This window comes from Atractosteus spatula, chromosome 21, assembly GCF_055471065.1.
Source record: "Atractosteus spatula isolate fAtrSpa1 chromosome 21, fAtrSpa1.hap1, whole genome shotgun sequence".
Taxonomy (NCBI): domain Eukaryota; kingdom Metazoa; phylum Chordata; class Actinopteri; order Semionotiformes; family Lepisosteidae; genus Atractosteus; species Atractosteus spatula.
In genome coordinates, this window is record NC_142726.1 from 1,976,235 (window position 1) to 2,003,593 (window position 27,359).

Sequence of the window (27,359 nt, forward strand, 5' to 3'; positions counted from 1 at the left end):
CATCACTGGGCACCCACGAGGGCCAGTTACCCTACCAGTATGTCCTTGGACTGTGAGAGGAAACCTCACAAATGGGAAGAATATAGAAAAAAAAAAAGCACCCCAGGTCTGGAATTGAACCCAGGGCCCCAGCTCTGTGAGGCAGCAGTGTTAACCACTGTGTCACCATGCATCCCATAGTTTTAATTTTAAAATGCATTGTTTTGGAGACATGAAAAGCATGATACATATTTTGGTTTCAGAGTGTGGCCCATCAGTTGTTTTTTTTGGTTACGTTAGAACAGCACTGAAGTTAACCTCTATAGACAAATGCTGCCATTGCATCTTAATATTGAATGGAAATGCACATTGATTTGTCCTTACCCCTGCTACAACAAGATGAGTGGGGTATGCATATATATATATATGTAAGTAACACACCTTAAAAATATTTTTGTTCAGAAAAGCATTGCGTCTATCAATAGTTGATCTCAAATAAACTGGCTAGCATACAGATGGGGGAAAAAATTACTTGGATTTTTAGATTGTATTAAGTCCCCTGAGGGCCTGATCCTAAAGTATTTCACTGCCACCCTTAGTCCTGTTCTCTCACAGCCTTTCCTCAATTACAGCTGCCTGGTACGATTATTACTAACTTGAATATGAGTTTGGCTAAGGCGTGAGTATTGCTAGTTGAAACTAATACAGTGTTCAAAGCGTGTGGAAGCTGTTCAGTTGTAGTCACTTCAACTCGTTTAAGACCAGAAGGTGGTCACAGGAGTAGTCATGAAGAGGTTCATACAGCAGGGTAAGGACGTCGGATCCATGCATGTTGTGATAGAAAGGCAAACCGATGAAAACATCTTAAACTTGCAAGGGGTTGACAATGGCAGCTCCCCTTTGCTCTATCCTCTCCTGTAGAAATCTGTGCTCACAGTCCCCACCTTGGGCTTCCCTCCTCCCAACCACAATGCCACCCCGGACTGCCTCAGAAAAGCACATTCGAGCTGATTCACTGTCTGGCGGTGCTCTTCCACTCGACTGCTCGACAAGCTCTCGCGCTGTCAGGGACTTATGGCTAACAGAAGATAGTTATTGTATTGTCAGAAATTATGTGAATCTAAATTATATACTGACTATCTAAAGAAACAAGATTTAAACATCAGAACAAAGCCAGTTTCATTTTTCCTGATAGCAGGCGCAATGACCTCTTATTGCACAGCCGTGACACAGGTAAATGTATTATACTAACTCCCATTCGTCTCCAACAGGATCTGCTATGAACTCTCTCTGTACAGATTCAGATTGACCTCATGGTAATATCTAGATGCTTCTGAACGTTATACTTCAACCACCCCATCAACTGGTTAGTGATAGGGAACAGTTAATGTATTCTTCTGTGCCACAATATTGAAATCAATTATAATTATATTAAGTATTATAGAAAGCTGTGCAGTGGTTTGCATTGCTGCCTTGTAGCACTGGCGAGCTGGGTTCAATTCCAGACCTGTGGTGCTATCTGTGTGGAGTTTGTATGTTCTTCCCCCATTCACATGGGTGTCCTCCAAGTCCCCAGTTTCCTCCTACAGTCCAAGGACACACTGGTATTGACTTCTGGGACAATTGGCCCTGGTGGGTGTGTGTGTTTGTGCTCTGCAACGGACTGGCGTCCTGCCCAGGGTGTACCCTACCTTAGGCCAGTTCATTGCTAGTATAGGCTCTGGCTGCCCCCGACACCGAATTGAATAAAATGGTTAGAAAATGTAATATTATACGTTCTATATAGTACTTTACAATTACAATACGATACATATCTGTGCCAGTGATGTTCATCGGTGTGGTCTGTAGAAAACTGTGCTTCACTCATACAGATCACTTCTTGTGCCTGCTGGCAAGTCCTGCAGAGCTGCTGGTTCCACAGACCCTTGCTATGAAGGCGATGGCCGGTTCACAAGCTTGGCTTTACCTGATGGTGGGTCCTTTCACCTGTAGTGCTTATGCAAAACCACCACCTTGAGTGCACTGCAGGGAGTCATGCATATTCTGTTCATCTAAATAGCCTCAAAACCAGTTACTCCACATCATCCAACATTTTAGACAGATCTTAAAACATACATGCATAGCGTGTTAAATTTCTTTCTACACCCAGCATATCTACATAAGAGACCTGTAGAATTAAGTTCGTTACTTTAGAGTGTGAGGCTGTTCTTTATCTTGGGGAGAGAGGATGAAGTGTTAATTGAGGGTCCTGCCCCTAATGTGCTTCCCAATACAGAGGACTGTTAAACTCGTGGATAAATGGGACACGATACAGTGTTCATGGTCCTTCAGCTCTGCTACAGCTCTGGGGCTGACCCATTGCAAGTCTATTTACATAGGTTAATGGGCCTGACCCGCTGAAAAAGTATTCCACACAGGGCAAATTATTTGAGGGCAGCTTGTGTAGATCGGTCACACCTCTCTGCATTCCTTGACATTTCCCGTTAATTACAGCACAGTGCCCTTTTCAATGTTATAAAAATAACCACCTCATCCAACTGACCATCCACTACTATTTCACTATTTCACCTAATGGAGCTGTAATCCTGCACTGAATGAACAATTAGTAATTAGCAGTCTGTAGAGGTGTAACACAGATGCCAGTTAATTGCTTATAGAGCAGTATATTTAAATAAATACTTTGATGGATGCTGGAATTGTAGCCACTTTCTTTCCAGTTTTGATCTTCTGCTTGCCTGTCACAGTCCTTACTTGTGCCCCAGTAAAGAGACAAAGGCACAGTGTGTCTGTTAGGTATGTGCTGTAGGACACAGAGCAGAGGTGTCACGTACAGCTCCCGGAGAGCCAAGTGTCTGCTGGTGTTTGGTTACACCTGACCTCTCGGCTACATAGTGGCTCTAATTAACTGCTTTAACCGTAATATTTACCGTAACTCCAAACTGTTTTGCAGGTAACTGTGACCCTGGGGTAGGGAATTGAACCACCACTTTCAGAGTGAAGCAAATGTATTGATTTTTCAACAGTAAAAGACCACAAGAAACCTCCCATAGTTGTCTAGGAAGTAAGAAGATAATTAGGGCTAACTGATTGACAAATCAGGTGGGAAATAAGCAAGAAGACACCTGGCCCTCTGGAAGTCTGGCCCTGGTATAGATGTTATGCACCAACAGCCTTGATGGCTCATTGATGTGGAGGATTACCATACAGGCAGTCTGGACTGGGGTGATCCAGCACCACACCAGAGAGCAGATAATGGCCTTTCCAGTCAGGTTCACCTTTTTTACTCATTTACATGGCATTAATGTGCACACAGCATTTACCAATCAATCTTTTCAAAAGTTAAACACATTTAATCGATTTCTATCGGGACAAGAAGGAAGCAGAGCACAAAGAATGTGCAAGAAAGCTTCCAGCCTGAGTCTGACAAGACTAATACACACAGCCTTCTGCAGGTAAGAGAGGTAAAGATCTTCTATGAGACTGATGATAATCAGTCATAATGTGAAAGCAGACAAGAGCCCAGGTTCACCTACCACTAAACTGCTTGTGAGTTAAGTTCAAGTATGAAGAAACTGGTACAGTATCTGATTACAGTTACACTCCTTCATCACTTTATTGTGTGTATTACATTTTGGCACAAATTAAATAAGGCACGTTCACCGCGTTAGAAAATTAGGTTTGCAAAAGCAAAACACAGCAACAACAAAAGTACACTGTAGAAAAACAACTCCATCCTGATTTAGATTTGGAAAGAATACCTTCAGTTACACCACAAGAACATGGTGATCAAAACTACTGTATATTCGTGAACCACCATAAAACCGCTCGTGTGAAATCAAGGCTATAGCTCCTTCCTTTTTAACAACAGCTGAAACTAACAAAACCACCCAGGTCTTTCTCGTGCTGCCCTTGTTAAAAATGAGGTCTACTGAAGAAGTGGTAGTCGTGATAAAATCCTACATCACACGCGGTGAAACCCTAATTTTAGAACAATCAATCTCTGCACACACACGTCGTGGTGAAACCTTGTTTGAAAAAGTGCTTCGCCGCGCAGTTCTCAAGCAGCGAGATGAACAGAAAAGGGGTCGTTCAGAGAAGGTGTGCTGCTCTAATGTCCTGTCTCCACCACTCCTAGCCCGAGCCAGCTGCTCGTCCCCGCTGGGGAACTGGACAGGGCTGCCTGTCTGGTGTGTGAGCTGGATCTGGACACGGGCCGAGCTGGACAGGAAGAACGGATCCTGGTTTTCGAGTGTCACACCCCCATCTCCCCAGGGTGCGCCAACACAAGGCCAGTTACTCACAGCACCCGCCTGGCTTTCAATTCCTTTGGCGTCACATAAACAGCGAAAGAAAGCGTCACCTCTATTATTGCATCTTCTCCTCCGAAACCTTAAAAAATACCCAACAATTAGTGAAACACGGAACCACAAAATTAGGATGACAACTGTTCTGAACTGTCCATTTTTGCTCTATTACACATTCAAGGAAACAAAATAGTTTACAAAAATAGTAAAATAATAATTTGCATTACATAGTAACCAAGATGATCAGATTTGTTACATCATTCCTTGTTGTCGGGTCTTTTCAGAGCCTACAGGTACTGCAAACCCTCATCAAAACCCACCTCGTCTACAATTCCAAAGCTGATGTTGGAGGGACCAGTAATTACTCCTGTCAGTCTATCGGGACTCTAGACTCCGGCCTTTGTTTCTGAAATGGATCAGTGGACCTAAGCTACCACAGACATCAGACCCTCAGGTGCTCCTACCGTGTGGAAGATAATTCTAAACAGCAACCAAACAGGTTGAGTCTGTCAGACGTGCACTTCCCTTTATATGGAGGCTTGAGAGGATGAAGAAAAAAGTGCTTCAAATGAGACGATTTCTCTTTTTTAAAAGAAGTCAATAAAACAACTATTGCCACAACTCGGCTAAAGTGTGTCGGTGTCTCCCCAAGAGGTCTTTTGCGGGTCCATCTTTTTTTTTTGCAAACAGTCCTGAAAAACTCGGCAGCCGGACTCTTCAGCTGAACTCGCACTCGCTGCCCTCGCCGCAGGGCTGGAGCCCTGGAGACCTCCCACCCGCAGCGGCCAGCGAGCGAAACGCAGCCTCTCGGCCCGCGCGGGGCAGGTTTATAGTGCTTTTGAGGACAGCTCCTCCATTTCTCGGGGCTCAGCTCTAGCCGGCTGACTCCTGGGCCTGGCGCTGGGCTGTGGGGGGGCTCCCTGCCCGCTCTCCGCTGCGGCGTCGCCGTTCACCTCAGAGGCCGAGTCACAGAGGTCAGCGTGCAGGCCGGGCCGCGGTCGCTCTGCGCTGCGCTCGTGGTCCATGTCGACTGTGTGTCGCCGACCCAGGCTCTTGGCGCGAGTTACGTCCGGCGCTGTTGGGGAACGGTCCGTCTGGTCAGGGGGCGGCGTCAGGGAGCCACTCGGGCAAAGGGTCTCCGCACGCTTCAGCCGGCCTCTCTCGGCCCTCTGGACAGGCACCTGCAAGGCAGGGCAGCCTGCTGAGCGCGCGCACACAGCCGAGTGCGCCAGGCCGTTCGCACAGCGCTCACGGCACCAGCACACACACCCGCTCTGAAATATACACTGCACTTACATGAACGTTTTATACAATACACATACCTGGATCAGATGAAAAGAGAAGTAAAAACTTGCACTACCGCCTTTGTTCAATTAAAAACATTTACGGTCAAAAACTGTTTTGCTTTAGTTTGGTTTTGCTGGAGACAGGTGACACAGTGGTGAGCACTGCTGCCCCGAAACACTGGGCCCTGTGTTTAGTTCTTGGGTCCTGTCTGTCTGGAGACTGTATGCTCTCCCCGTGCTCACTGGGATTCCTACTGGTGCTCCGGTTTCCTCCTACAGTCCAAAAACACACTGGTATGTTAAGAGGCTTCTGGGAAACCTGGCCCTGGTGTGAGTGAGTGTTTGTGTCTGTCTGTGCTCTGCAATGGACTGGCGTCCTGTCCAGGGTGTACCCTGCCTTGTGCCTGTTGCTTGTCTGGATAAGCTCCTGCTCCCCCACGACACTACTGGTTAAAATGGTTAGAGAACGGATGATTGTACAGTTTTAAAACCCCCGGCAAATTCCCCCAAGTGCAATTCTGTACTGCGCCGATTTGGAAGTGTTGAATGTGAATTTGAAAAGGACTGAAAGGAAAGTGTGCGGGCACCAGACAGCAGAACAATTTCCACGCTCCAACTCTGTTCAGCAGAAGTTTACCCACAGTACCTGACACTGGCTGGAGTCAAACGATGGCACACTCGTGTCCCGAGGCACGGACTTCCGCAACTGCAGGTGTCTGAAACAAAATACCTCATCAGCACCTTGGCATCACATCGTGAAAAGGCATGATGACCCCCCAGGGGTGGATGGAGTGGTTCCCCAGCTACACGGGAAGCATCTCAGGATGAAAGGAGGACCCCAGTGCCTGTAATTATCTCTGAGGACTCCAATTTCCTCCTCAGTAAAGCCATGAAGAGCTATGGCGCGGAGGTCCCAGGACCAGGACTGGACAGTCCGCTGTTCACACTGGAGACACCCCAGCTCTCAGCTGCTTAAACAGCCTAGAGACAGAAACTACCATCTTCTTCTTCTTGTGTTTAATGTCTGAAAGGCGTGGAATCAGAAATCAGGGGTGCCTCTTCAATTGTCAAATTGAAGTCTACAATAACCCATGTCCCAGTTCAGCAAATAATTAAAATCCTTAAATGAGCAAATCTCTTTCATACATGCTTCATTACGGAAATAAAGGTGTAAACCCATCCTGTGCAAACCAGAAATCCGAGATTGTTTTATAACCAAGGATCATTACTTTCCTTATCAACTCGTCTAAAATCACTTAAGTGAATTCCTGTATTTATTCAATCAAACATTTAGAGACGGAGGCATCTTACGCTGTGCTGTAGGGTTCCTGTCAAGACACAGACAAGACCGTACTGCTGGACGTCATCATCTAAACCAGTGCTCTCCTGTCACTGGTGCACAGCTCATATTAAGGTTCAATGAGCATTTTTCAGGACATGCTTTACAGGGATTAATCAGAGTCTGAATTGTTCCAAAGTTCAATCTTGAAACCCATCATGAAATTGATAGCCGTTCTAAAATAATCCAATAACAAGAGTACTTCTGGTGTTCGACGTGCCTTTAAATTTACATCCTCTGGGTAAGCAGAGGAGCGAAAAAATTATGCTTTTTTTTTTGAGAGTGTGTTTTTATATGAAGCTGGTCTGTCTTCGTCCTGACCCTCACAGGGATACACTAAATTGTGCATCAAAAGAACTTGACTGGTGTGTCGCAGTGCTGTGTTGTCTGTCACCACCACAGGGGGGCACTTATGAGCCTCACAGAACCTTCAGTATGTGGAGAAAATGTATTGTGACTGTGCGGATGTAATGGATGGATGTAAACAGATTATTGAACCCTTTAAAACTCTGAAATTCAAGCCATTTGAGAAAAGGAAACAAAAAGCAGCCCTGGAGAAACCCTCAGGCTCTGACGTTATGTTGTGTATGTTGGTGCTATCACGTTTCCATTCTCTCTAGATTTGTATCCTCTGCAGGTGAGTTCTTTTTAACAACACGAGCAAGCTTGAGAAAAAAAATCCTTCCCCCAAAAACGATAAAAATATAATTTTGGCTAGATGTGGATTTTTACTTCTCATATCCCTCTCTAGCCAGGTACTTGCCCATGACTGCTACATCTACCCACCCAGTGCCTGTGCCCACACCGCCCCTCCCTGCCCCCCCACCCACAAGTACCTGTGCAGCAACTGAACCACTTCCAGCTCTCCGCTATGGGGCTCGTCCAGGGCTCTGAGCTGCTTCACTAACGACACCGCTGCAACACAAGAGAGTGTGAGACACAAGGGCTACAGAGCTGTGTTTCCCTGCAGTGGCCACTGGCCTCCAGGGGACAGTGCAGCTCAGCACGGGCAGCTGACGCCCCCTGGACCAGACTGGGCTTTGCAGAGAGGGTGCAAGAGTTTCCTTAGAAAAAAGACAACAGTTCACTCACTCTTGCCCAGGTGGGCTCTGGGAAGGACTGGCAGGGTTGCAGCAGTCTCTTCTGGGGAATGACCAGACGCTTTCTGAAGGATCTTCGCAATCTCGGAGTTCTGCGACAAAGACACTCGAGAGTTTTAAAGTGAGACGGCACTTCCTCAGAGTTTAGCCTAGCAAGCCTGAGCCCACAGATGGCAGGAAGAAGGAGAGGAGATGACGAAATGGACAGAAAAGAGAAAAAGAGGGGCCTGATGGAGGTGTGGGGCCTTGTCTTCTCTCCCCTCTCAGCCTGCCGAGACTAATGGTGCTTCTGAAGTACTGTATCTGCTCTCACAGGTGCTCCTGCTACATCCAGCCTGCAGACAGACCCCGGGCAGATTCGCGTCTGATTTAAAGTGTCCGCTGGAAAAACGTCTGCAGCAATCCAGAAAGACGAGTAAGGGCTGAGTGGAAAGGCTTGGGATTCGCTTTTCCTTGGTGACATTCTTAATTAAAACAAAGACGCAGGTGGCTTCTAAGCAGTCAGTGAAATGGGTATGAAAAAAGCAATTCCCAAACAGCCTGGAATGCAATTTTACATAATGATCATTTAATCACCTTAAAATGGAACACTGCTTTTTTCTATATACTAATTTCATAAGGGAAAAAATATTTTTGTGCAATTACACAACGACAAAGCTTTCTCTCAGGGCTACATTTAAAACTGCATCATAAATTTGATCATTTAGTGGCAATGGTTACAGGTCACCAGTGTGGGATTAAAGCAAAGATGACATATCTTACTGCAAGACTTGTTTTGCAGGAAACCCCAAAGATATCAGCAATAATCACAAAGAGTATCAGTGAGGCTCGAACATGGGGCAAGTGCTGCAGTTCTGATCCGACAGGCTCATTAAAAAAACGGGGAATGGTTATTCCAGAAAAATTGTGGATCTTCAGGGCAAAGGTTGCTAGATCAAAAAGGTGAATCCTACAAATGTAAAAGTTAACATTCTAACAACATTCATTTCAAAGCTACTTGATTGCCTCCAATATAGCACCACAGCATAAATGAAAATCAAGAGTAAACACCAAGGTAACAATTTGAAGTGCACGTTGCTTTGCTAATTGGAAATGAAACGGACAGCGAGCACTACAGTCTTGAAAACACACCTCTTCTGATTAATGGCAAATGCAATCACCGCACTTACTGAGCCCTGCATCTCAACATCCTGCAACTCAACACTGCATTCAGAATCGTAAATAAGCGTGACAGTATTGTTAACAACCCAAACAGTTCAGAGAGTGGCAAGAGAAGATTCTAACATGCACCAACACGAGATCACTGCGTGTTGAGCTGGGGTTTACCTCCACTGCTCTCCTGCTAAGCATGGAGACTAAGAAGGGGGCCTGCGAGAAAGAGAGGCAGACAAACTGGGTATTAGGCACTGGATCCCTGAAGAACTCTCCAGGACAAGACATTTCAGCCTGTTGTTCATTTGCAGAAAGAATATTTGCCGTACAGTTTCAGAAAGAGTATTCCCTGAATTACGGAAAGATCTACACAGGAAGACTATGCTTCCCACGGTTCACTGGACTATGGGAGATATAGGCCTGCTTTTCACAGGAAGGAACCTGAATCAGAGAAGACAGACATTGTTCGGCATTAGTAAAAATTTCCAGACCGCTGAGAGAAACAGAGTGAGCTCCTGGGGTACCTACCTTGCCCCCCGCGTCCAGGGTACAGTCGAGGGGCGTCCTCTGACGCTTGTTCCTCAGATGGACGGACGCCCCATACTGGAGCAGCAGCTCCACCAGGGCCTGGTGTCCCCCTCTCACTGCTTCGTGCAGGGCTGTGTTGCCTTGGTTATTGGCCAGGTTCACGGAGGCCCCACTCTGCAGGGCACAGAGCAGTCAGACTGGTGCTCCAATCTCTCGTGGCACAGCTGCAGAGACGTGCACTGGTGCCACTGTGCACACTGCAAACACTTCGGTGACATACTTTAGTGTAAGTACCACTTTTACATTATTAGGACTCTTCCTCATTCTAATTTTTTAAAGCCTTTTCCTTTTGTACCTTTCATAACCGCTGTACATGTTTATGTTTCTATGTACATGTACATATACATGTGGATGGCACTGTGGTGCAGTGGTTAGCATTACTGTCTCTCAGTTCCTCGGGTGATTTTAGTGTGTTTGTGTGGGTTTCCTCCAGGTGCTCTGGTTCCCTCCCACAGTCTAGTCTAAAGACATGCTGGTGGGTTTTATTGGCTTCTGGAAAAACTGGCACTGGTGTGTAAGTGTGAGCGTGTTTGTGTGTCTCAGTCATCTGATGAACTGGTGTCCTGTCCAGGGTGTATCCTGCCTCCCACCCATTGCTTGCACCAGCTCTCCCATAACTCTGGACTGGAAGAAGCGGTTTAAAAATGGATGGATACAGTATATAAATGTACAGTAGGAATGACAGATACACATACACGCACGTCCCTTTTCCCCCGGGAGTACACTGTCAATGATGAAACCGCCAGTTCAGGGGTTAAGCACCTGCAGTAAGGTTGTGGCCGTGTCCAGGTGTCCTCGCAGGCAGGCGTGGATCAGTGGGGTATTTCCAAAATGGTCTTTCCTGTTCACTTTGGCATTGCACTCGAGCAGAACTGTCACCACCTGTCACGGACGCAACCTGAGTCACTGTACAGCATTACATAGACGACTCAGAAAAAAACCTTCAGTGTAGCTCCGAGCACTACCCCTTCAGACCACATCACAACAGTGTGAGCAAAGTGTTTAAACCTCGGTTTTTAAGTTTAACGCCACTAACTACACTCTCTCATTACTGACCATGAGATCAGACTGTCCAAACGCAGCGCAAAGGTTTATTAAACTATAGTTATCACTGCAGAAAAGAGAAATCTGAACAGCAAATTCTTAGCGCTAGCTGGGCCGCCGAGCTTCTCTCCAGCCTCTCGGGATGCAGTGAAGGAGTGTCAGCGCGCCCTGTTCCCCCAGGGCAGTAGGAGAGACGGGCACGGGCATGGGCACCTGTAGGTGGCTGTTCTGGCAGGCGAGGTGCAACGGGGTGGCACTCTGCCCATTCCTGGCGTTGATGTTGGCGCCGCGGCGCGTGAGCAGGGACACCAGAGGGGCGTGCCCGTGCAGAGCGGCCACGTGCAGCGGAGTAAAGCCGTCCTGGTTACTGCTGTTCACGCCCAGGCCGCTCACCTGCAGGCAGGACAGCTTCTGTGCACACAACAAGAGGAGACGCGTGGTCAGGGCACGCACACACGCACGCACGCACGCACGCATGCACGCACGGAAGGTAAAGCACACTTGCAGAAGGGGAGATAAATGAGGAAGTCTGCCTGGACGCACTTGGCACACACCACGGGTAAGCAGCTGTGCTGCTGTACCGAGCTCAGGCCTGTACAGGACTGACCTTCTGTGTGGGCGCACACTTGGTGCACTGGCAGAGCGGGTGGCAGAACTCGGACTCCAGCAGCGGTCTCGGCCCTTCCTCCTCATCGTCGGGCTCCTCATCCAGCCATTCCAGCAGGTATCGCACCTACGGGACAGCGCACGCCTGAGCTGGAAGAGCTCCCCACCCCATCCCTACTGTACACAACAACAACAACGACACAGCACCCCGCAAGAAAAACAAACGATGGGGGAAAGTGTTACTCCCACTGCACTGCAGGTTCTATAAACCTCAGCTAATTTACTCATCTTATGAAGCAGGACTGCATGCATTTTATCCACGACTGGCTTTGTAGATTTTCTTCTAAGAACATTACAAGCCCAGTGCTGCCTGGGGGGTATAAGCCTGTAACTTGCAAAACATGGTACGGCACAAACGGCTATGGAGTGAGAGTTTAAGACAACATCCAAGAGCCTAGGTGGGGTGTATCTCAGAAGGCGGGGGCAGGCAGAGAAAGCGGCCTGGTCCACAGCAGAGGGGCCCCGAGCTGGGCATCCCTGGCAGAGCCGCGTGACAGCGGCCCCTCCGGCCGCCTGTGCCACCCGCCGCAGCCTAATTAAAGCTGGGAGCCTGCTGTTGGAAGCCCAGCGGAGCCAGGACAGTGAATGACAATGCTGTAAATTATAAACGACTTCCCGCTGCCTAATCTCGGCTCGCTTCTCCCTCCCTCTCCAAATCCAAGCTCAAGCCCATTAAAGGGGATTTTCCGAGATCTCCTGAAGGCAGCGACGCCGGCTTTGTAGACAGGTAATGGCATGAGGAAAGGTCAGAGAAGCCCTCCTCCAACATCCCCACTCCTTCTGTCCTGGCGTTGGTTTGAAGCCAGTGACAGAGGGGTAACTCATCCTCGCTCGAGTTCAGCTCCACAATCCCCCACTGCCAGGAAGAATGTGTCCCAGATCTGCCTATATACACACAGGCAGTTCTCACAGAAATCCCAATGGCTTCCTCGGAGTTATTTACAATGGACTACGTCTGTAGAATGTTCACTCCGAGTAAAATACAGTTCAGACATCATGGATGAAGTGGTTTACAAAATGACATCTTTAACTCCAGAGTAAACAAAAAGCTTGTTATATTTGTTTCCTGTGTTGCTCTCCCTTCCTCTCAGAGTCAGCGGGGAGAGCAGAAGTCCTCTGTGGTGTGAGGAGCGCCACCTTCCTACTGAAGCATGCCCACACTCCCTCCCAACCTGTTCTGAAAGCACCGATCGCTTATCGCTTATCCCTGGATCCTTTGTTCAATAAAGCACCATTGATCGAAGAAGAGTCTTGTGTTCTAACTCCCTGCCCTCCACAGCCACATCAACTTTAGGCAGCATTAGGCAAGCTTATCACTTACCACATTTGGGGAATCTGAATAAAACAGCTGTGAAATGTGTAGAGAGACTAGTCTCAGAACAACGTGACTGTGGGCATCTGCCAGGCCCACATGCACACGGCCTGCAAGTGGAGGCTGTGAGGCATTTTCCCACTTCCCATCTCTCACAGTGGCTCAGGGGTGATGGGATTAGGGCTAAGCCTGGTGAAACCAGATGCCCTGGCTCCATTTAGATTATCTTAGTTTAGCCTGGAAAGCTCATAACACAGCAGAAGAGGCTTATTTTAAATTTGGCCGGGATGGGCACCAGTGATGTAAACGGGGCCCTGCCCTGCTCTGCAGGCGGTGCAGCTCTGGATCTCTGCAGGGAACTGTGGATGGGAGGGCCTGCCTTGCGTCTCTCATAAGCAGCTTTTCCCGGGGCTCAGACTGATGACTGATCTCTTTCAGAGCACGGGGCAGCGATCGCCGCAACCTGGGCTGGGGAAACATTCCAACCTTGCACTATTTCTCCAATCGCACACAACCGATAGACGTCTGGCATTGTGATGCGTCATGTTTTGGTGGGCAGTGTATGAGCAGACAGTTTCAAGAAACTTCATGGCACTTACTGGGCCACTAATACCTCTTCCAGCAGAAACCCTAGCTCTCCCAGGAGTCTCCCATTCAGGTACTGACCAGGCTCACACCTGCTGAGCCCCGGTGAGCTGCAGGGTGATATGGCTGCTGGCTACATCTGTTATGCTTTCAAAAACTTTAGGGCACCACTTAACAGTGTTTGGGCAACACCAAATGGTAGTCACGCGACCTCTCTGCCAAGTGACAAGCAGAGTTCCAGACTGATCCGAAACAGAGCACAAGGCACAGCTCCCACACGTTCGGAAGGCTTACCATCTCCACATCGCCATCCGCCACCGCGCGCAGCAGCTTCTCCACCTGAGGAGGAGGAAAAGACAAGGCATGACGGCTTCCGTTACTGTGCTGGTCCCGAGGCCCTGATCGGCCTGGCAAGACGCTGCTCCCCGGTTCCAGAGGGGCCAGAAGGCGAGACCCCCCGGCCAGCCAGGCTGCGCTGGTCCCGCGGCGCAGAGAAGGTCTCGCAGGCTGCTGCTTCGTGTGCAAACACCAAGCAGGCCCCTCACACCCAGCAGATGTTTCATTAATATTTGAACTGCTCTACGTGTCTGTGCTGCCAGCGTGGTCCGGAAGCCAGACCTCCTTCAGCACGCACAGGGCAGCGGACTCCGCTTCCGACCAGCTGGCCAGCCTCCCCCGAGCTCCCGCTCGGACTCCGGAGATGCCGACATGAAAGCATCTCCGTTCTCCATCGCCAACAGATCCTGTCGAGCTCAGCACCAGTCCTGTTCGACTGACCCCACAGGAACAAGCCCTGGAGATTCCCATATAACCACAAGATATTTTCTATATCGCTATTTAGTACTGCATAAGTTCCCAGGGCTGGTGCAGTGGTCTGCATTGCTGCCTCGCAGTGCTGGGGCCCTGGCTTCGATTCCAGACCAGGGGAGCCGTCTCTGTGGAGTCTGCGTGTTCTCCCCGTGTTCGTGTAGATTTCCTGCGGGTGCTCTACTTTCCTCCCACAGTCCAAACACATATTGGTAGGTTAACGGGCTTCTAGACAAACTGTCCCTGTAAGTGAGATGGACTGGTGTCCTGTCCAGGGTGTGACTCCGGTTTCCCCACAACTGATTGGATGAAGCTGCTCGTAAAATGGCTGCAGGTAATGGATTAATTATTTGAAGGAACGTTTCCCAGCACAGAGTGCGATTTAAGCAGCGAAGCGGTTAAAGACTGACCACCACCTTGGGCCAGCGCGGCCGCTGCGAGGGCGGAGGCCGGCTCACCTCTTTGAGCGCCCCCCTGTCGCCGTCGGGCTTGATGTCCGTGCTGAGGGAAGAGGCGCTGGAGATCGAGGAGTGGGGGCTGGCGGGCTCTGCGGAGGGCTGGGGGGACCTCCTGGGAGACTGCGGGGAGAATAGGACAGCCTTACACTGACACAGCGCCCCACAGCCACCCCTGTGCCAACTGCGCCTCGACCCCGCTCTCTGGTGCAACAGGGCAGCCATGAACCTCCAGGGACGCCAGATCTTAGACTGAGCTATAAGCAGACAATACAAAACTGGCCCTGGAGGGGGCGCTAGTTCATTTGAGGTTTACTACCCAGCAAAGCACCTCGTGTCTCTTCCATGAGGATATTACAGCTGTCACAGCATCTGGAACTTGAACCCGTGAGCCCCAGTAGGTACAGTACATTACTATATGCTGTCCCACAAAACATGTCTTCTAAGTGAAAAGTGTTCTGGAAGTTTTAATGTCCAGAATTGGCACAGGAAAATAGTTTAACATTGCTATGGAGAGCCTGTTGATAATACAGATACTGCTAGTAACGTATGAGCACTCTCACTTAAAAATGCAGAAATGCCACAAAGTACACAAACTGCTTGAGAAGATGAGCCAATACATCTAAAGCCTTGAGACTGAGAGTTTAGTAACAACAGTCCCACTCTACTGTGTGAGACTGCTGTGTGTTTCAGTGAAAAGGTCTGTGCAGAAACAAACTGGAGAATTATCATCAGTCAAATCCCTTGTACTGGGCCTCAAGACATCAAGACATCACAGTGAAGGAATGAAATCAGGGAACAGTCCTACCTCACCAGCACTCTGCCTTCCCTCAAACCCATTGTTTGTCAGCTCCAGGAGGGACAAGATCTGCAACACGACAAAACATAAAAGTCAGATTTTTTTAGAGACACCTTGACTTAGAGGAAAAAAGGGCATTTAAGAATAACATTTGCCAGAGCAGTGATGTATGAAGGGATATCAGATCCCTTCCTTCATTTTCCTCTTATCGCTGTTTTTCAAAAAAGAAAGAAAAGAGAAAGAAAGAAGGAATAGGTACCTCAAAGGACAGCAAACCATCTATGAACCGACAGATGTCCTTACAGGAACCTGAGTCTTGTGGCATTTGCCCCTCTTAAAATGCTCATGTAAAATCATTACACAGTCACCTGACTCCTGCTGGAGGAGAGAGGCAGGGGGCGTGAGAGAAGAGGTGGAAATCAGACGACCACTGCACAGGAATCTGAGGATTTATGAGCTATTGCTACTGCAGAAGAGCAGGGGTGTTTACAGGGGTCCTGGCCACATTTCCCCCTGGCTTTTACCAGTCATGGCCTCCTAATGACCCCCGTCTCTGAACTGGCTCCATCACTCTGCTCTCCTCCCCACTGAGAGCTGGTGTGTGGGGAGATTACCAGCACATCATCCAGGTGGGGCTGCACACTGGTGGTGGAGGAGGGGATCCCCATTACCTGTAAAGCGCTTTGAGTGGAGTGTCCAGAAAAGCGCTCTATAAGTGTAAGCAGTTATCTTTAATCTGAGGGGCTACAGGGGACAGTGTTGACGCACGAGCCGGCCAGCGTACCCGCGTGTTGAGCGCACACTGGAAAGGCGTCTCCTTGGCTTTGTTCTCCAGGGAGGTGCTCGCGCCGTTCTCCAGCAGCACCTCGATGATGCCCTCGTAGCCCCAGCGTGCGGCGATGTGCAAGGGGGTGTCTCCCTTGTCGTTCTGGATGTCCAGCTGGCAGGAGAGGACGTCGTAGTACACGAGCGCCTTCACGCACTGGACCGCAGGGCACCAGCGTTTTAACGGGCAGGCGGGGATATGAAACGAAAGAGGCGTGTGCATTAGGGTTATCCGAGTAGGGATATCAGAAACACACACCGTTGTTGAAAGGGCAAAGGCTTTTCTGGAGCATTTGCGTCTGTAAGCAAGAGGGCATGATCACAAGTTCAGCTCAGAGCCACAGACAGATTTTCTTCCAGCACGTTACTGAATGAGGTTGTAACTGAGAACAGAGGGCAAATCAGAGCTAGCAAAGAGCACACCCACATGAACACTATCACCACAATCCCACATTGCTTTCTGAAGTGCTTCTTGCGAGATGGTTCCCATTAAAGTTCGATAACTGCTTATTCCGATACAGGGCTGCAGTGAGCTGGAGACTAACCCAGCAGACAATGGGCTCAGGGCAGGATACCCCCTGGATGGGACGCCTGTCCTTCATAACGTATGAATACTGGGAATCGAACCCAGGACTCAAGAGCCTTAGGTGCCTTCGAAGGGTGTGAGGCTGGCGATGGTTAACACAGTGCAAACCAGAAGCTAAGTGCAAACACGGAGAGCTCAAAGGGGGGGCTGGCAGGGCCTTACGTCTTCGTGTCCATACATGCAGGCCAGATGGAGGGGGGTGTTCCCGTTGTTGTCCTGTACGGACGTCCTGGCTTTGTAGTGCAGGAGCAGCAACTGGGGAAGAAGAGAGACACAGACTCTGCTTATCAACACCAGAACACAAGTCAGGATGGTTAAATAAATTGTGCAGGCTGGAAACTGATGCTTCGCTTTCTGAAAGTAGGAGAAAAATATCCCATCGTCAGAACTGACCGACACTATATCAGCAATGATTATGAACGTGTGACCTCACCTTCCATACTCTCTCTGTTTTCTGGGTTGAGTGCCCATTGTAATCCAAAGAGAGAGCATTTAAAAGGAGCTGCAGCCACCATTTCTAGATCTCATTTAGTTTCCAAATGCAGCTATGGCCTTCTGAAGGCAGGAAGAACAAACTAGCAAGGATGAAAATCTCGAGAATTAACCTCAAAGGCTTTATCGATACCAGTAAACGAATACTATTTGAAATAGCGAAGGATTTTCGAATACGTTTCCCGTTTTCACTATGTCAGAGAAGACATGAAAATATAATTTGTTAATGGTACAATTTATCCTTACAAACATATCAAGGATCTCTAAACTGAACATTCTTAAAACCACTATTGGAATAAAGTAGAGCCGCACTGCAGCCAGGGTTTGCAATGTTTACTGATGTGTTGAATGTATGTCATTATACTGTATATAAAGGCATGTGGCGTTGCTGTCTTACCGTCACGCCCTGGTAGCCCTTCTGACAGGACAGGTGAAGGGGCGTGAGGGCGTGGTAATCTGTGGCGTTGACCACTGCCCCCTTGGACACCAGCAGGTCGATCAGCAACGTCTGACCTTTGAGGAGACAGGGAGGGGAAGGAGTTAGCAGGGTCCGGGAGGAGACCGCGTGTTTCTGGCGCTCAGCACCTCCGTCGCCCGGAAGAAGGTTCTTCACAGACTACTGAAGAGCACGAGGCAGGAAAAAACCACAAGCAAACACCCAGGCAAGTGCAGGCTTATTGTTCCGCAGTACAAAGAAATCCGCTCACCACAAATAGCAGCAATGTGGAGTGGCGTGTAGCCCCTGTCATCGCGGGAGAAAGGAGTGACAATGGATGGGTCATTCAGCCTCCTACAGAGAGAAACTCACTCTAATGAGATTGCTGAAAGGGAAAAAAAAGAACTCAAGGCAAAAGAACTCAAAACAGGAAGGCTAGACATTTCTTCTCAGTGATTTCTAAAGTGCGAGCAGCTAAACAATGCTTCCTTGCCAATTGATTTCGGTGCAATCATCTCCATGTTCGCAGGTAACAAGGCTAAGAGACGCTGCGAGTTCTTTTCTGCTGTGGTGCTTTCCATAGCAACAGGATTCAAAACCAGTCTTAAAACGTAATACGATCTGATGTCTTCAAAGGTTTGGAAAAGAATGCAACAAAAAGAAAATGAACAACAGGTTAATAAGCAGTTGTGGCTACATGTGAACATATTTTATTATACAGTATTTTCAGAACACTACTGAAGTGTTGGCAAACCACTAAGCAATGTTTAATAAAACACAAGAAATTTCCAAAGAGGACTAATGCACTTTGCAAATGCATGGTGAGAGAAAAATGTACAGTAAAACACTCACAGCGCAGATCAGGAGCGGATGTTTTATGTCGTGCTTATTAAGGGTATTTTATCAGCAAAGCTCAGTAGTTTCAAGTTTTGGTTTGGCACAAATTTAGTCCCAGTCCTAGCCTCATTCTAAAATCTTTATCACTCCTCCTCAACTGAAAGCTTTCTTTTCATTTTTGCAGGACTTGCCTAAGAAAAACAAAGACAATGGTGGAGCAGGCCAAATCTGTTTTATGTTGCCTTATTACATTTGTGGAGCTGCAGAGAATTCCAGCTTTCTGAAAGAAGGCGTATAGCTTCAGGCTTAGTGAAGAAGCCACTTGTAACGCTATCAGATTGCTCCTAGCAATTCAACCCACTTCACACACAGTACAAGCATCTTTGTATTTTCAAGCAAATGCTCCTGCTGTTTGCAAAGCAGTTCATTAGCATTTAAAAGAGCATGAGAATCCTAGGCCTTTATGAAACAGCCCGAGGTAATGGAGTCTGAAACCGATCTGCTGTTTACCCTCACAGGATGAGAGCACTCTGGTTCAAGTCCAAGTATTGTTTCAGGCTGGAAAGCAAAATGCCCCCACAGCCTTTAAAGATAAACCCCACCACTGCTACCTGCCCTACAGAGAGTCCAGGCAGACTAAATAAGACAGAATAAAAAGGTCTGGATGGCAAGTTGTTGAAACATCAGAAGTCAGCGCCTCACAGCTGCCTGGCATTTACTGTCCTTGAACTACAGAATGTAACATCAGTGACTGCAGAACTGCCCCTTTCATTTCACCAGTGGTGTCCACAGCAACCGGAACCCACTCAGCACCTCACCTCACGACTGACACTGTCCTCACCCTGACGCCTGCCCCTCGCGGCGCTCACAGGAGTGACACTGTCCTCACCCTGACGCCTGCCCCTTGCGGCGCTCACAGGAGTAACACTGTCCTCACCCCGACGCCTGCCCCTCACGGCGCTCACAGGAGTGACACTGTCCTCACCCTGACGCCTGCCCCTCGCGGCGCTCACAGGAGTGACACTGTCCTCACCCTGACGCCTGCCCCTCGCAGCGCTCACAGGAGTGACACTGTCCTCACCCTGACGCCTGCCTCTCACAGCTCTCACAGGAGCACAGGGGATGGCACATCTCCACGCCTTCCTCTTCACTCTCGCCCTCGCTCAGCAGGCGCCTCACCTCTGCCTCGTTCCCGTTGGCGATGTGCTGAAGGAGACACACAGACACATGACATTCTCCAGTCCCCCCAGCCTTGCATTCTTCATGTTGCTCATTCTTCCTCCCCCCCATCAGGCTCTTCTCATAAATTTAATGATAAAACTAAAAATAAAGCATCTGTAGGTAAAATGCACAGGCTTACCTCAAACAGACAGTCTGTCGGGGTAGCTGAATTCTGGGAGAGCAGGTTCATTTTCTGTCTGAAGAACAGCTTGTCGTTCAGTTCGCCAGACCCCTAAGAATATAGAGGAATGAAGATGTTACAAACAGATAAGGTGTGTCCTCCTCTTTCACACACTTAACCTTTCTGAATAAACTTCCCCCAGGTCAATTTGGGAGCTGAAGGCTTTCAAACACGTGTCACCAAAGTCATGCCTTAACTTGACTGTCACCTTGGCACTTAACTTGGCACCAGGTCCACTGATTGCTACAAAATCCTTTTACCCAGTAGTCAGTCTCTCTCTTTAAATTCTTGTACTCACACATTTTTCTCATTCTGTGTGTACCTATCTATCTGTAGTAATCAACAGACCACATCAGTTTCTTCAGGGAAACAAGAAGCTCAACCTGGTCACAGAGGAGAGTTCATTAACAACACCCATCACAGAGAGCATAATTCATATCAGCCCTTTTGCCTGACCTGAACTGAGTCCTCTCACCTCTCTGCAGGTAGTAAACTAGTGGAGGAAGAATATTAGGAAATGTAGCCTCTAAACAACCACTCCAGTAGAGGGCTGTTTGAAGAGCCTCAAGGATTGCAAGTCTCATATTCAAGTTATGGCATGATGGTCAGGTCCACAAATTTCCCTTTTATGGAAATTAAAAACCTTTTTTTGTAGGAAAAAATGGAATCTCTGTAACAAAAAAGCTTAATCTTAAATTAATAGAGCACTTATGATTAGGTTATGATAAGGACAATGGTGCCTAGAGCTGGTCTACTTACTACAAATGGCTTAAGAGCTTGCTTCATTAATTATAATGTCATAATAATTATGGCATTACTTATAATACAATTATTAGTCATAAGGGCATGATGTCTTATTAATAATACAAATGCATACATGGTGAAAGTGAGAAAGATGTTTGAGCTCCTACAATACAGTATATGTAGGAAGGGAAGAGTAAATACTAGGTAAAAGTACTACCAGTTCCTCATCTCTGGGCATTACTGAGAGTGCTGTCCTCAACAGACCCCAAGTCCTCTCTCACTGGCTCTCCATTAAAAACATTGTGCTTTCCACAGAATCCATCAGCTGGTTCTTTTCTGTGATTAACTCACCTTGGAAATGCCAGCACTAAGTGGTAAGCTACATGATATTCAACCCACAAAGGTTCTCCTTAGGTGACCTTTTGGGGAAGAAAAAATCCTCATTCACACACCCCTGTCAGAGTGAAAATGTGACCCACGTGGCTTCCTGACACAGACTGCACTGGTCATAGAAATCACCCTAGTGAGGTGAAGTCAGCTGGATTAAGAGGCGAAGAGGAGCTGGGTGACTCGATCAGTTTAATACCGAAGAAGCCTGGACTACAGGGTAAACGCGGAGCCCTCTCAACTTTATCATGTCCTTGTTTGTCGATTACTGTGTTACACTGCAACGCTGAAATCCCCACCGTGCTTCTGGTGTGATCCTACCAGACAATCCTGCAATCCTGGCCTGAGTTTCGATGCTTTCTGTGCGTGAATCTGCTTAACAGTCCTTCTGGAACCTTTTTCTCAAAGCAGATAAACAAACAGCTGAACCGAACTGAAAGGCTGAAAACTAAGCTCCTAGAGCTCGGCAGAGCCACAGCCTGCACTGTATTTACAGCTCGGCGTATCTCGGGGACCCCCTGGAAAAGTGAAGGCAAGATCAGTCTAGAAACACGATGTACTGAGTGGAAGGCAAGTGGAGAACCAGTAACTGAGACAATGTACCGATGTCGCCTCCAGACGCCCAGCCTCCTTGGCAGACGGGGTGCAGTCTACCAGATGGGGGAGCGGCTGTGACTATGGGCTCTGGGCAGGATGCTTCCAGCGCACTGCCTGCATGAGCGCCAGCAGCAGGGAGGCAAAGAGGCGCCCTCAATAATTCATGCGACGATGTTACATGAAACATTTAGAGACGGCAGCAAGTTGCATACTTTGGACTGCGGGCTAATGAGATCCGAGTTTTCAGCTGCTGAGAGTGAGAGCGTGACTGGGTGGAGGCAAGTCTTGTCCAAAGTCATAAAGACCGATCAGTGTCGGAGGTTCAACAAGCCATCCAGTCCATAAGGCTCAAAGAGCCTTGTAAGCACAAGAGCTTATCAACCCCCCTCTACTGGAGCTAATTTGAGGTCGCATTTCCTAATTTTGTTCCCAACTGTTTTCCAAACTACAGAGGTAAGAGGGCTCATTTCAGGTCAGGGAAAAGGGTCTTTCTCAAAAACACATGGAAACATCATATTACTCTGAAAAGTAACAGGCACAACAAGCTGAAGAACACAGTGTGAGGTCACTCTAGGACACAATATCTGTGCACAAGTAATTCATGGTCACAAGGTCAGAAGAGTGGTTGCAAATATGGACTTATCAGGAAAAGATGAGACTGGGTAGATGCCTCTATAATTTTAAGTCAATAAAAACTAAGCTTCTACAGGAGGCTACCAAACAAGCTCTTAATGCTAGAGCAAATGAAACATTATGAGGAGGTCCTACTTCACCGCTGCCAGTAAACAAACGGGATGTTGAATGCTTTAATTTATCTGTCACGTCATGCTGCGGGGAGAGACAGCAGCTCTTCATAGGAAATCAATACAGAAATCCCATCTGATGCTGCTGTCATGATGATAGTTTGGATGGTGGCTGGTTTACGCCTTTAGAGTATAAGTGTAGGTCTCTGTGGGGTGTTAAAAGATTCCCCTCAGAGCACAAGATGCGAATCCTCAGGATGGATTTGTGTGGGCGGCCCGTCGCCGCGGGCGTCAGCGTGGGCGGCCCGTTACCGTCTGCCCCAGGGTGAGGTTGCCCTGGCTGATGTACTCCACCGCGGCCTCGAACGACGTCAGGCAGTAGCTCAGCTCGTCCTTTGAAGAGTGGCAGAACCGGAAGTTCTTGATGTAGCTGAGGTTGGCCATCCTGAAAAACACACAGGTACGACCCACTAGCACACAGCCAAGACCGCCGCCGCCGCTCCTCTGCGCGATCCCGCTGGGAGCGAGAGCAGGCTGGGGGCCAAGCCGTTCGATCTCCGTCCGACCGGAAGGCACGGCCCAATTACGACAATCCTTCCTCAGCACGCACGTGCAGAGCCCTTCTCTGCTTCCCTGGTCAAGCCACAAGCACGCAGTCCATTTTGTTGACGTAAAGAACTTCCTAAAGTTCTGAGAACAATGTTCGGGAAGATTCTGGTCTTCCTACTTGAGGGATTAAGCAAAGCGCCTGCGGCCTGGCCTCGTGGTAAGCTCCTGCAGAAAGCTCAATGAGAAGAGCTGCCGCCTGTACATTTACATTTGCTTTGTCAATTTTAGAATAAACAAAAAACCCAAAAGATTATAGGGGTATCTACCTACCAGTTGGGTACTTCTGTTTTCACCAATAAATACAACAGCACAGACAGGAGGTCATCGGCACACATGGCCTCTATGTTCACTGCCAAAAAAATAAAAGAGTAAATTGCTTTATCTTAAAAAGAGAAGGTAATCACAAATCATTACCATTACCAGAGTAATTTATTACCATTAACACTGAGAAAGCAAACATGATCAACTATTAATTTCCTGTTGTTAAAGAATATTCCCAACGATAAAATGAATTAAAAATTAAACCTCAGTAATGTACGTAGATTGCTTTTTTAAGCACTCTGAGGCATCCTCCCTTTCGCCTTCTTAAATAAAACACCACATTGAAATAATAAAATCAAGGTAAAATTTCACCTCACATGCAAAATAGAAGAAAATAGTTTTAATCCTTTTTTCTAATTCGCAAACAACTAATTGATCCCAGTTTTAGATGGAAGGCAGAACACATTATCATTCTGTCAACTACCAAATTCCAAAACAAATTGCCCTGTTTCTAAATCACTGGTGGCGATGGCTGACTGAACTCCAGCGCAGTGTTTTCCTCCAATTGTAAAACCTGCCTTCTGTAATCACCGAAGATTGCCAGCCTGGTGTTCCTGTGCTCAAAACAAACAGGGCACTTTCAAGTGAAGCAATGTTTTTCCTTCTACTCATTCTCAGTTCTGATTTACTGACGAGCGGCAGACGGGTGTCCTGACACTAGAGTGCAGAGCACGTCTCACTTAATGAGGAAAGCAAGAGTGTTGAAATTCAATCTCACAGAGCAGATATCTACAGTCCAGGCAGGAGTAACTGGAAATCAAAGACTCCGTGTGAATGATGGAAACAAACTACTGAAAACCTCATGCTGTTGCCATTTATACTGTATATATTATCTTTCACACCTGAACACTAATGGCATGGGGAAAAACGCAAAACTAATAAAACTCTCTTGTAGTTATGTGGATAGCTACAGAACACTGTTATTGCGACGAAGAATTATGATGAAAGTATTTGCCTAATAATTTTTCCCCAAAATGACTTCCAAGGGCTCCAACAACCTGTTTTTGCTTTGACTCAAGTGTCTGGTAACCATTCACTCAGCTGCGCTAGCTGGACTAATCTACTTTAAACACTTGGCTGAAGGGCATGTCAGCCACCGCGTTAGCGATCATGAATCCTGAACATGTCCAGACTGGAGCACTAGCCCACTGAGCACGCTGCCGTCCCAGGAGAGAGAGAAGATGAAGCAAAAAAAGAAACAAGGCCAGCATGTTTCAGCAGGTGGGTTATTGTCATTAAAGGGGAACTGCAGTGCTAGAAAGAATCGGCATTGATGAGTGAATTTCAAACTGCAATGAGAGTAAAATGTACACGGTAACTTGTAAAACCTCCAATTTACACCACAAAACAGATGGAGTTTCCACTGGTGTGCTCAGTGCCATGTTCTGTGAATCAGAACATCCAGTGACATGGAAAGGCACTATGACATTGTAAACAAGCATTGTAAAGACATCTCTTTCAATCCAACAGAAATATTGTTCTCGGCTTTGAGAGTGCCGCCAAATACTACTTGTTAAGTCTGCATGCAAATCACGTTAGATCATTCCTGCAGTGTCTCGTGAGCAGGAAGGGCCGCATCTCGCAAACTCTCGCTCCTGGGGAGAGCAGGCCTTTGCAACAACGACGACAATCAACAATGTTCACGATTTTGAGCTTAAAGTGAAATTTGTAAAAATATTCTATGCCGTCCATGAATTTATTTGGTTACCGAGTTCTAATAACCGGTCTCAGAAATTGGGACTGCTGTTCCTCTTTAACGACGGCTCGGATCTTTGCACCAAGTGGCCTTGATGAAGGAGACAGAAGCCTCGCAGGTGTGAGGGGAAGGTAAATACCGTCCGATTCACGGTGTGGCAATGCTGGATGTGTCCAGCTCTTCCAGCTCTTCCATTCGCTACAGAGCAGCCACAGACCAGAAACTAAGTCGTGCTCTTAAATTCAATAAAGAGGGACAAGGAAAGTTAAACTTTCTCTCCTCTCAATATTCTTTATTTACAGGGTGGCAACAATTTATTCCCTGTAAAGAACATTAAATCCCAGTGCTAATCTGGGAGTCCATGACACCATTAACACACATTACATGGGATGTTCGAGTACCTTTAATATTGTCTACGAACATACTGTATGTAAAGCTGGTCTTTATGGAGCGGCGCAGCACTGTTAACACCCATCTGCACATCTTCACTTGTTTCAGTTAAAGATAAGACGCTGTGATAGAAGGGGTTATTTTGTCTGCAACACCGAGTCGCTTTGCAGTAGCGAGAGCAGGGCGGCTGACGTCTCCTCTCGGCAGTCTTCACTCAACAGCCCCCGCACTCCTGCGGCGGCGGCGGGCTGGCGGGCGGGGGTACGCACCTCTGCGGCTGGGGGGCTGCACGATGGCCAGGGCCACCTTGCGGAGGCACAGCAGCTTCTGCAGGGGAGAGGTGCAGCGGTTCAGCTGGCCCAGCTCCCGCTTGGCCCGCGGCACGTTGATGCTGGAAAGGAGGAAGACAGGAAGTGCGGGTCTGTGGTGTGTGTGCTCTGGGGTCTGGGGACCATGCAGCGCGGTGTGCACGGACACACACGCACACAGCACATGCCCCTGCTTGGGGAGTTCACGGCACATTTAATTCCACTTCTCGCACATCAGGAAAGAAGGCTCGATGTATGCAGTATTGAACAGGCCTGGTGTTTTGTGACATGAATCAAGAGTCCCTGGCTAAATTTCGAAAGAAAATCCTATATGTAATCCTAGATTAACTGATCAAAGTCCTACCACAAGGCCAGCAGCCCACAGTTTTCAGAGATTATCCCGCTCATGGCAACATTACGGAGACTATACAAGACCGCCGCCCTTGTGGGGATGCAAGTCAATAACAGATTGTGATCTAGATTATGCAGCTCTAGATTAATGCTCACTGGTTCACTGAAGCCATCTCTCCATCCATTTCCTGCTGCTTCTTCCAGTTCACGGTCACACGGGCGCCAGTCCATTACAGGGCGCGCGCGCGCACACACACACACACACACACACACACACACACACACACACACTCTCATCAGGACCAATTCACCCGAAAGCCAATCAACCTGCCAGCATGTCTTTAGACTGTGGGAGGAAACTGGAGCACCTGGAGGAGACCCATGGGAACATGGGGAGAGAATACTCACCCACTCAAGAGTAGCACCCCAGGAACTGAACACGGGGCCCCAGCACTGCAAGGCAGTATTAACCCCTGCGCCACCTCACCAACCTGGAGTGAAGCCACTGGAGTAAAACTGCTCGAAGAGGCACGGGAGTGGCCATGCAGACCTAAGCCCTAAGCACTATTCCACACAGCCCACAAGACCTCAGACCCCAAAGAAACGAATAATAACACTTTAAACGTATCTCACGCAAGAGAACAAAGGAATTCAAATGAAAATTTAAGAAAAAGATCCGTAACTTCTAATATTAAAACAACTGTTCCCAATGTGAATAATCTGTTAATTTCTGGCGTTAATGTTCATGTTGCATGAAAGGCGTCATGAATGTGTTTTCCTCCACGCTCCCCAGCAGTGCAGGCTGCTGTGCTGTCACAGGCGTGTGCATCGGGCATGCTGCACAGTCACGTGTGAGACCCAGACTCGGCTCTGTCACTTCTCCAGCCCTCCCCTTCCAGACCCCCAAGCTTTAGCAAAAGATGCATTTTGTTGGCTGCAATGTTTTAGCATCATGACATGCAGAATAGAGACGATGCAAAAATTAACATCTGACATAACTTCGCTATAATCTACTCATATATTAAACAAACAGTATGACAGATGTGTTGCCCTTCTCCCTATTCCTCTCAATACAGCTGGGCTCACCTAAATTCCGATTTAACTCCCAAGTCTTTTTGCTGAAGGTCCTGTAGACGTCTGGTAGTCTTGTTAAATGCAGCATCCTGAAACAAATGTTTCAAAAACAGCAGTGGGGCAGTGGGTTCAGAAAAGTCTCCAT

General features: G+C 47.9%; 1 protein-coding gene across 1 annotated transcript in view; it reads right to left on the reverse strand.

The window, feature by feature from the left end:
* Positions 1 to 3,567: 3,567 nt before the first annotated feature.
* The window catches only part of ankrd27 (ankyrin repeat domain 27 (VPS9 domain)), a 46,097-nt gene continuing 22,305 nt past the window's right edge, over positions 3,568 to 27,359 (reverse strand). Inside the window, exons 9-29 of the mRNA XM_088938844.1 lie at positions 27,227 to 27,303; positions 25,751 to 25,872; positions 23,345 to 23,423; positions 22,778 to 22,910; positions 19,953 to 20,045; positions 19,674 to 19,798; positions 18,027 to 18,109; positions 17,717 to 17,832; positions 16,990 to 17,082; positions 16,201 to 16,398; positions 15,426 to 15,485; positions 14,621 to 14,740; positions 13,650 to 13,694; positions 11,400 to 11,525; positions 11,006 to 11,203; positions 10,511 to 10,630; positions 9,689 to 9,862; positions 8,001 to 8,100; positions 7,745 to 7,823; positions 6,216 to 6,285; positions 3,568 to 5,464 (exon numbers count right to left, since the gene is read on the reverse strand). Coding sequence (XP_088794970.1) covers positions 5,111 to 5,464; positions 6,216 to 6,285; positions 7,745 to 7,823; positions 8,001 to 8,100; positions 9,689 to 9,862; positions 10,511 to 10,630; positions 11,006 to 11,203; positions 11,400 to 11,525; positions 13,650 to 13,694; positions 14,621 to 14,740; positions 15,426 to 15,485; positions 16,201 to 16,398; positions 16,990 to 17,082; positions 17,717 to 17,832; positions 18,027 to 18,109; positions 19,674 to 19,798; positions 19,953 to 20,045; positions 22,778 to 22,910; positions 23,345 to 23,423; positions 25,751 to 25,872; positions 27,227 to 27,303 — 2,565 coding nt within the window. The 3' untranslated portion in view covers positions 3,568 to 5,110. The remainder of the gene's footprint in view (positions 5,465 to 6,215; positions 6,286 to 7,744; positions 7,824 to 8,000; positions 8,101 to 9,688; positions 9,863 to 10,510; positions 10,631 to 11,005; positions 11,204 to 11,399; positions 11,526 to 13,649; positions 13,695 to 14,620; positions 14,741 to 15,425; positions 15,486 to 16,200; positions 16,399 to 16,989; positions 17,083 to 17,716; positions 17,833 to 18,026; positions 18,110 to 19,673; positions 19,799 to 19,952; positions 20,046 to 22,777; positions 22,911 to 23,344; positions 23,424 to 25,750; positions 25,873 to 27,226; positions 27,304 to 27,359) is intronic.